Source organism: Manis javanica, chromosome 14 (genome assembly GCF_040802235.1).
Source record: "Manis javanica isolate MJ-LG chromosome 14, MJ_LKY, whole genome shotgun sequence".
In the NCBI taxonomy this organism is placed as follows: domain Eukaryota; kingdom Metazoa; phylum Chordata; class Mammalia; order Pholidota; family Manidae; genus Manis; species Manis javanica.
In genome coordinates this window covers 10,012,399-10,020,508 of record NC_133169.1, presented here as the reverse complement: position 1 = coordinate 10,020,508, position 8,110 = coordinate 10,012,399, and the positions used below count along the sequence as shown (strand labels likewise).

The 8,110-nt window shown below is 61.7% G+C and overlaps 2 protein-coding genes and 1 long non-coding RNA gene across 9 annotated transcripts; 2 read left to right on the top strand and 1 right to left on the bottom strand.

The window, feature by feature from the left end:
• The first annotated feature begins 69 nt into the window (after nt 1–69).
• Nucleotides 70–2,650, top strand: BGLAP (bone gamma-carboxyglutamate protein). Its single transcript, XM_017639729.3, has 4 exons — nt 70–1,636; nt 1,873–1,911; nt 2,108–2,183; nt 2,382–2,650. Exons 1-4 carry the CDS (start codon nt 1,573–1,575, stop codon nt 2,509–2,511), a joined length of 309 nt encoding a protein of 102 aa, XP_017495218.1. The 5' UTR covers nt 70–1,572; the 3' UTR covers nt 2,512–2,650.
• Nucleotides 2,651–2,736: 86 nt separating this feature from the next.
• On the bottom strand, nt 2,737–7,443 carry PAQR6 (progestin and adipoQ receptor family member 6). 7 transcript variants are annotated; one of them, XM_037016693.2, is made up of 9 exons: nt 7,306–7,443; nt 6,681–6,753; nt 6,001–6,076; nt 5,439–5,566; nt 5,102–5,307; nt 4,839–4,965; nt 4,362–4,458; nt 3,989–4,139; nt 2,737–3,630 (listed from the first exon to the last, which is right to left on the bottom strand). In XM_037016693.2, the coding sequence occupies exons 3-9, from the start codon at nt 6,049–6,051 to the stop codon at nt 3,356–3,358; spliced, it is 1,035 nt and encodes a 344-aa protein (XP_036872588.2). In that variant the 5' UTR covers nt 6,052–6,076; nt 6,681–6,753; nt 7,306–7,443; the 3' UTR covers nt 2,737–3,355. The 7 variants fall into 7 exon arrangements, with proteins under 7 accessions (XP_036872588.2, XP_036872589.2, XP_073077212.1 ...); XM_037016694.2 differs by having other exon boundaries at nt 6,019–6,076; XM_073221111.1 differs by lacking the exon at nt 5,102–5,307 and having other exon boundaries at nt 4,753–4,965.
• LOC108383314 (uncharacterized) lies at nt 5,250–8,105 on the top strand. The gene is made up of 2 exons (XR_001849753.2): nt 5,250–5,441; nt 7,725–8,105. It is a non-coding gene; the product is annotated as an uncharacterized lncRNA (long non-coding RNA).
• The last annotated feature ends 5 nt before the right edge of the window (nt 8,106–8,110 follow it).

The following is an 8,110-nucleotide window of genomic DNA, read 5'->3' as shown; positions in this document are numbered from 1 at the left end:
GCCTCTGCTGCAGTGCTCTGAGAGCCTCTGGGCTCAGGTAGCTTGGCAGGGGCTGCAGAAGGGCAGCAAAGCCCCTTATCACAGAAGCCGGGATCCCTGGGTCCTCTGAAGCCAGGACAAGCTGCCAGGAGGTGTTAACTTTGTCCAGCCAACCCATCCTTCTCTGTCATGTGGGTTAATTCTGAGAAAAGCTCATAGTGGGCTCCCTCCGGTATTTGTGCATGGTTAATGCAGACCCGGGCTTGAGGGCGGGGGTGCTTCCTATAGTGGGGCGCTTTGTGCTCTTGTTTCTCATGCCTCACTCTTCCCCAGCAAGGCAGCAGGAAGGAGGGCTGCCTCCCCCGACCAGAGGGTGAAGGGACTGGGGACGGGTGGGGCGGGATGTTTCCCTGGCAGGACCTCACCCTAACTCCAGAGAGAGCCTTGGTTGGGTCTGTCTGAGAGCACCGGGGACACTGAGGGAGATATCAGGGTGGCCCCTGCTCACCAGCCCTACCCCACCCATCCCCCCAACTGCGCCCAGCGGCTCTGTCTCCCTGGAACTGCAGCATTCAAACATCAGCACCGGCTCTTGCCCAGCTGCAGGCCATGGGCCTGGGCGATGAGCGCCCTCTGTTGAGGGCTCCACCTGGTGAGCGGTGGCGGGTGAGGACGCAGGTCAGACAGGCAGAGGTGCCAGGACACCCCCGCTCCCCCTGGCTGAGCTGAGGCAGAAGGGGGCTCAGGCCCACAGCGTTTTCAGGCTGGATGTTCTCTCCCGCGGCTGGCAGGTCCCCAAGGCAGTTCACGCTGGGGAGGCTGCAGGGCAGAGAAGAATCAGAGGGTCAGGAGCCCAGAGGCCCTGCCTCCCCACCTGCGAGGGGCACACGGAAGGGGATCCCCACCACAGTGCCCACCTTGTCTGCCCCAGACAACAGCTGTCCGTACCTCACACCTGGCGCACCTGGGTTGGCTCTTGGCCCTTGGCCCTGTGCTGCCACAGCCCTTTCTCCCATCCTGATGCACAGGACCTGGGCAGAGCCCCTCTGGGTGAGCAAGGGCATTGTCAGGCACCCCCTCCCCAGAGCTCGGCTCCTGCCCGCTGGGCCCGCGGTGGAAATCACAGTCTGTGAGAGCCGTACCAGCTGTGCTCGAGTCTATTTCAGACTTCTGGTCCCCCTTTCTCCCCAGGCTCCCCCTTGTACCCCTCCTAGCCTGCCCAGCTGGTGCTCAAACTGAGGCTTGGGGCCAGGGCTCAGAAGGAGAGTATGGGCTCAGGGATCTGGGGCTGCCCCTTTGGGGACGGGCCAGGAGCCATGCCCAGAGGTTGGTAGTCTCAGATTGCAGCCCTCCCTCCCAGGGCCTGCCCAGGCAGCCGCAGCTCCAACCACATCCTTTGGGATTTGGCCCAGAGAGCTGGGGCGGAGGACCCCAAATAGCGCTGGCAGGTTCCCCCATGACCCGCCTGCACCGTGGCCGGGCACCCCCACCTTCACTGGGCACACCCCAGAGAGTATAAACAGTGCCGGAGGCTGCGAGAAGCAGCCCAGCTGAGCGGAGCGGCAGCGCAGCCCACCAGCTGGCAGACACACCATGAGGCCCCTCCTGCTCCTCACCCTACTGGCCCTGGCTGTCCCCTGCTTCGCTGGCCTGGCAGGTGGGTGATGCCCCTCTACACTGCTAGTGGGAGCCACGAGGGGGAAGTACCAGGGCCTCACCTCCTCATTCTTCCACTGGCGGGCCCTTCCGCGGGCTCACCACCCTTCCATGGGCTCAGTCCATTTATCCCCAGCCCCCTTCTTAGGGACTGAGGAGGGACGAGCAGGCTGACAGGCAGGCGAAGAAGGGTGGGCCCTGGGGTGAGCAGGGTGACTGGGCCCCTTTCTTTCGCAGGTGCAAAGCCCAGCAGTGCAGAGTCTGGCAAAGATGCAGGTAAGAGGCTGGGCCCAATGGGGGCGGGGGCCACAGGCCAGAGCACCCAGTGGTGCTGCCCGCCCCCAGAATCCCTCACTCTGGGTGCTTCTGTCCCCTTATCCCTCCTGCCAGTCCTGTCTGCCAGGCAGGCCAGCCTGCTCCCCTTGTTCCCCAAACTTAGGGGCCACCTGACTTATGCCCCTCTTCTCTGCAGCCTTCGTGTCCAAGCAGGAGGGCAGTGAGGTAGTGAAGAGACTCCGGCGCTACCTGGATTATTGGCATTGGCTGGGGTGAGAGGAAAGGAGATGCTGGCCAGGGCCTGCATCTCCAAGATGGGCTGGGAGGAGTAGCCTCTGGGGGCTGCTGGGGGAGAGCAGGGCCTTCTCCCCCAGGGCGACTCTGAACAAGGATTCAGGAGCGCCGTGTGCGGGGGGAGGAGCGGGTAGGCATTCCGTGTGGAGGCTGATGCCCCTGTGTTGGGCTTGCAGAGCCCCAGCCCCCTACCCGGATCCCCTGGAGCCCAAGAGGGAGGTGTGTGAGCTCAACCCAGACTGCGACGAGCTGGCTGACCACATCGGCTTCCAAGAGGCCTATCGGCGCTTCTACGGCCTGGCCTAGAGCCTGCAGCCCCTGCTGGCCCAGCCCCAGCCCCAGCTCCTCTCCAGCACCCCTTCCCCTCCGCTCGCCCTGACTGCCCTGCCCCGAGGTGTGGCATCCCCATCATCCCAGCTGCTCCAGAATAAACTCAGGAGAGGAATCAGTGGGGCTGTGATTCTTTGTCCAACTGTGGAGTCGCAGAGGAGAACGGCGAGTGGAGAGCTTTACCATCTTCAGACCCAGGCATTGTTTCTCAGAGTCTGTTGATTTATTGGTTTGTACTTGCCTTGTTCCAGAAGCATTAAAGGTGGCTTCCTGAAGTCCACCTAGGGTTCCCACCTCTAGCCCAGCACCCCTCGCCCCACCTCAGCACACTGCACCATGGGACACCCAAATAGATCCAGACCCCAAAGTCACCTTGAGTACATGGCTCTGGCCGGGACAGAGAGCACACAGCACTGCCTAGTCGGGTGGGGGGGCAGTAGTGGGCCTCCCGGCCTGGTTAACAAGCATTCAGGGTAGTTAGTTAGTTGTGTTAGTTCTTCCCTGGGCTAAGCAGAGCCTTCAGGAGCACCAGAAATGGGACCAGACAAAGGGACCCCAACACCTCTCCATCCCAGCCTAGACACATGCACCTCCCCTCTCAGACCCTCAGCACTTCCCCCAGTCCCTTCCAGAGCACCTGCACTGACCAGCCTGCTCTCTGCCAGCATCCCTAGCTCCTCTCCTCTCTGCCTTCTCTCCCCTGCACTCTTTCTTCAGCCACTCTTGGTTCCAGGCTCAGAAGTGTGCCACTTTATCAGGCTCCTCTGCAGCACCAGGCCTGGCCCCTGTCTCCCTCCAGGGTAGGCATAGAGATGGGGCCTCACTGGTATTTGGCCTTCGTACCCGCCTCCAGCAGGCCACCTTGCAGCAGGGGGCAGGTACTGGGGGCCCGAAATAGGGAGGTTGTGAAGGCAGCAATGATGAGTAGATTACCGGCCACTGCTAAGCTCAGTGTGGCCACAGTGCCTGCCAGACCCAGGGCGGGTTCCTGCATGGCCAGCCAGGCTCGGCGGGATCCCATATCGGCCAGCACTGCCTCCAGCTGGAAGTGGGTGCCCAGCACAGCACAGATGTGGAATAGCTGGTGGCTGTGGCCTGTCAGGAGGGTGGGCAGGTCAGAGTACATACCCCATTCCCAGGGCTGACCTGGCTTCACCCTGTGATCCATGGCAAGTCACCCATCCTCTGGGCCTGCCTCCCCTAAAACTGGGAATAGGAAAACCTGATTCCAAGTTATTTGAAGGAGTGAATGAGCTGACATGGGTAAAGCTCCCAGCATGTGCTGCTAGTTTTGCTGATAACTGAGAAGGGAGGGAAGGAGTTAGGCCCCAGACCCTGAGGACCCGTCAGTGGCTCCCCCCTCTGGCTGTGGCGCCCCTCACTCAGTTCACTCTGTGCTCTGGGAAGCTGTTTCCCTTTGCCCCTTCCTGGGCCAGGCCAGGCCTGCTCTCACCGATGTAGTCAAAGCGTCCTGGTGCCAGCCGCTCAGGCAGATGGGAGGCGAAGAGGAAGCCAGTAAGCAGCGCGCAGAGGAGGTGGTAGACATGGCTGGTGCTCAGTACCTCCTGCCCACAGTTGTGGCTCCTGCCCCAGCACAGTCCAAGCTGGCAAAGGAAAAGCAGGGCTGGTGGGGGGGGAATGCTCTGTGGGGAGACACGGATGTGTGGGTCTGGTGAGCATGAGGGGGTGGGCACAGCAGGGCTGGGTGGTGGACTTGGAGAGTGCGCAGCAGGCCAGGGTCAGGGATTGAGGTGCCAGGACTGGGAGTGGGCACTGGGGGTCAGGACTGGAAAGCTGCAGCCTACAGGGGCCCCAGGCACCGTTACCCGGTAGAAGAGAGGGAGGTTGTCAAACAGGAAGGGATAAGCGAAGGCAGCTGTGCGGAGGATCTTACTGAGCCCAGGGCTTTCTAGCTCGGGGAACCTGGGAAACAGGAGGGAAAGACCGGTCACTGTTCCAGTGCTGGGGTGGTGGTCAGAGGAGGGTAGGGGGCCTTTGGCCAAGATGGAACATCAGTGTAGTTTAGTGGCTATGAAAGCCCTTAGAGCACATGACCGCTCTAGAGATGGGCACATCTGTAAAATGGGGATAAGGACACCTGCCTCCTAAGTGGCTGTGAAATTAAAGGGGACAACGCAGGTATATATGCGAGCTGCCCCTGGGCACATAGTCCTCAATAAACAACGTTGCTACTAATGTTCAAGGACAGTGACGCACAGGCATACGATCGCTGGCCTCCCAATGATCCTGGGTGTCCCGTCCCTCTGCCTTGCCTTTGCCTTCACCACTGGCCAAGAACCCACCGGGAGTAGCAGGCGAGGCCGGTGCACAGAAAGGAATTGAGGGCGGCGGCGGGCACAAAGAGCTGGTGCAGGCGGCCGTGCAGCCAGGATGCCGGCATGGAGTAGGCGGCATAAGGGAAGGCACAACCTAGTGGGGCACAGCGTGTGTGTTGAGGCCCGAAGGGCGCGCCCTTGTCCTGCTGAGCCCGCGCGCCGGGCCCCGCCCTGTCGAGCCCGCGCGCCGCACGCCGTGTCCCCGCCCGCGCCGCGCCCGCCGGGCTCACCCAGGCTGTAGAGGCTGAGCGCGCCATAGTCCAGGAAGTAGCAGATGTGACGCGCGCGGGGCGACATGGAGCTGAAGGTGTGCGCGCAGCACGACGCGAAGGGGTAGAGGCAGGCGGGCAGCAGGAAGACGAACAGCGGCCAGTGGTATGGCTCCGCCCGGAAGCCAGGGCCCCCCGCGAGCGCCAGCAGGCGCCACAGGAAGTACCTGCGGCGGGCGTGTGATCAAGCCGCCGCCGACCCCGCGACCCCCGCCGCAGCAGGCATCCTGGACGGCCCCTGACCGCCTGAGTACCCCTCTGCGCTCAAGACCGCGACCTGGGACACAGCCTCCCTCACCAGGTGGGCAGGAAGTGGGTCCAGATGTTGACTGTCTCGTTGGTCATCTGGAAGGAGCTGAGGACACAGTCCAAGGCCGAGCTGGTAGGGCGACGGTAGCCAGACATGATGCCATCTTCCCAGAACACCTATGTTGTGGTGGGTGGGGACGAGGAGAGGGGTCACTGCGCCGGGCCCTTTCCGTCTGCGAGAGCTCTCGGGAAGCAGGGTTGAAGAAAATGGGCTGGATGTCACAGTGGCCCCAAAGCCAAACTTAATCCTACCCCATCCGGCTACAGCCTGCAACACCCAGAAAGCAGATGAGAACCAGAAGAGTCGGGTTAGGGGGTTAATACAGGACGCGAGGAGCAGGCGGGCCAGATGGTGCTCTGGCCAAGGGGACTCTGGCTGAAGGAGCGTCCCGGGCTCTAAGGAGCCTGTCCTCAGAGAGCAGAGGGAGTCTCACGCTGGAGCGGGAGGGCTGAGTTAGCCTGCAGAAGGGGCTTCCCCAGCTGCTAAAAGCAAAGACCCTCTGCCCCAGTCAGTCCCTTGGGGAGTAAGAGTTGGGGGTGGAGCCCCTCACCCGGGGGATCTGGTGGACCTGAAGGAGCTGGGGCAGCTTGAGACTGAGCATGGTGGCCCGGCACCTCCACGCTGACCTAGAGACAAAGTGGGAGGGGGCAGGGGTCAGGTATTGTCCCACCATCCACAGCCCCCTTTTCACCAGGTCCTGGCTGGGCCTTGTCACCGAGTCTCGGGGTGGGCTGTGTGTGTGCGTGGGCGTGGGGTGGTAGCTGGCCACCAAGCTGCTTCCTTCAGGCCAGGGGGGCCTGGCTCAGCTTCCCAAGTCATCAAACCACATAACCCCAACTGCTCCCGATCCTAACCTGGGGGTGTTTGGTACTCCCGTTGAAAAAGGCTGGTCAGCCTCAGCCCAGCCTGAGTGTAAAGGCTGCTTCAGTTAGTTAACCCCCGACCATAATCCAGCCCCCTCAAGCCCCAGAGAGCCCCGATGCGCAGAGGTGTGCATCGAGAGCACAAGCATGCACACACAGCCACCCCACCAGCATAAGCCCCCTGGCCTACAGTGCCTGGGCTGAGCATAGAAAAGTTGTGGCTCTCGGGAAGAATTCCTGGAGAGGCCAGATGCTCAGCTGGCAGGGCAAGAACTTAGGGGGATGGATGCCTGGCTTTCCTCCGAGGACTATACTTGTGCCCCAGTGCCCCTGTCCCTCCTGAGCCCCATGTCCCTCAGCCCCAGACCTGTGTGCTGCCTCCGGTGGCTGCTGCTCTGCTGCTCCACCCGCCTCTCAGGCTGCCTCTCCCAGGCACATTCCTTGGCACAAGTAGAGGGGCTGGGCCAGCTAGGCGGCGGGGGGAGGGGGGGGGACCGCCCCAGGGGGAGGGGGAACTCCACCTCCCTGGGCCGACTTTCTCTGCACAGCCTAGCCCCGCCCCTCTTCCTGCCGCCAGCCTCACCCTCCGTGTGTCATGCACTCTGGGTCTCACACCACCAATCAGTTCCCCAAGCCTCTGCTCTTATCTTCCAACAGTTTGGGAGCCCTCTGCCCCTGAAGTTGGGTGCTGGGGAACCTGCTGGGCACAGGCAGACCTAATCCCGAATACCTGCACCCTGGTAGAGCTTTTAGATGAGGCCTCCCAGGATACCCCTTTCCCTCCACCTGGGGATGAGGGTGCTCTCATCTATGCTGAATGCTGCCCCGGTATCCGGAGGGGTATGAGAGGAAGATGCTGGTGCCTAGGTCCCCTTAAGTTCCTTCCCTGAGCACTAGGGTTTAGAGGTCTCTGGAAATGGGGAGGGGCTGGAGTAGGCACTTTACCTCTCATCCCCCAGAACAGGGTTAGAGCCCCAGGTGAGCTCCCTTACCCAGAGCTTGATGGGCGCTCCTAAGCCGGTGGGTCAGCAGGCCTGTGGGTAAGGAGCTCCCCGGGTGGAGTCCCAGGCTCCTGCGGCCAACTGAAGGGAGGGAGGGGAGAGAAGTGGCGGGCAGGCAGGCCAGGCCTGGGCGGGGAGAGGGAGACAAAAGGGAGCTCTGGAACAATCCCAGCCTTGTCCAGCCTCCGGGAGCAGCACGGGGTGGCCCGGCTCCATTAGCAGGCAGCTCACTCAGCCTCCTGCACACAGCCAGCCCCTCCAGCTTGACCCAACCCCCCCATGATCAAACTGGCCAGAACAGGCCAGGGCCCTAGCCAAGATGCCCACAGGCACTGGGAAGCTCCTGGCGCCTGCACCACTTCCAGGTTCTCCCAGGAGCTGAGGATGTCTCTTCACCTTACACTCGACAGAGAATCTGAATTCTGATGTCGGCTTTCAGAAACCACCCCACTGTGCTTCACTGCCTGTCAGCACCTGGTGCTGGGCAGATGAGTCCAGAAGAAATGTCTTTGGTAAAAGTTGATTCAACCATGAGGGACCTTCCAAGCAAGGCTAGTCACTGCCTGAAGAGACACTTGAGGTGCCAGTCCTTGCAAGGGGCCAGGGACAGTTGACTCGGAGGCTGGCGTCCCATGAGGATGTTTCTCCGATTCAGAGGACCCCGGTGGAGACAGCAAACCATGTGCAGGCAGCACTGTCTTCAAAATATGCCTTCACCCGTCACCTTTCCAAAATGCCATTTCAGCATGTAATCGCCAAGGTCCCAATAAAATCACAGAAAGGCACCAGGAGACGA

What these genes read in the sequence shown, in the direction of transcription:
- BGLAP (XM_017639729.3), top strand. Translation starts at nt 1,573, where the DNA reads ATGAGGCCCCTCCTGCTCCTCACCCTACTGGCCCTGGCTGTCCCCTGC. An exon ending in CTGCTTCGCTGGCCTGGCAG is followed by an intron (nt 1,637 to 1,872) that starts GTGGGTGATGCC and finishes TTTCTTTCGCAG; the next exon opens with GTGCAAAGCCCAGCAGTGCA. An exon ending in GATTATTGGCATTGGCTGGG is followed by an intron (nt 2,184 to 2,381) that starts GTGAGAGGAAAG and finishes TTGGGCTTGCAG; the next exon opens with AGCCCCAGCCCCCTACCCGG.
- PAQR6 (XM_037016693.2), bottom strand. Translation starts at nt 6,051, where the DNA reads ATGCTCAGTCTCAAGCTGCCCCAGCTCCTTCAGGTCCACCAGATCCCC. An exon ending in GCTCAGCCTCTACAGCCTGG is followed by an intron (nt 4,966 to 5,101) that starts GTGAGCCCGGCG and finishes GTGCCCCACTAG; the next exon opens with GTTGTGCCTTCCCTTATGCC. An exon ending in AGGACGCTTTGACTACATCG is followed by an intron (nt 3,631 to 3,988) that starts GTGAGAGCAGGC and finishes CCCTCCTGACAG; the next exon opens with GCCACAGCCACCAGCTATTC.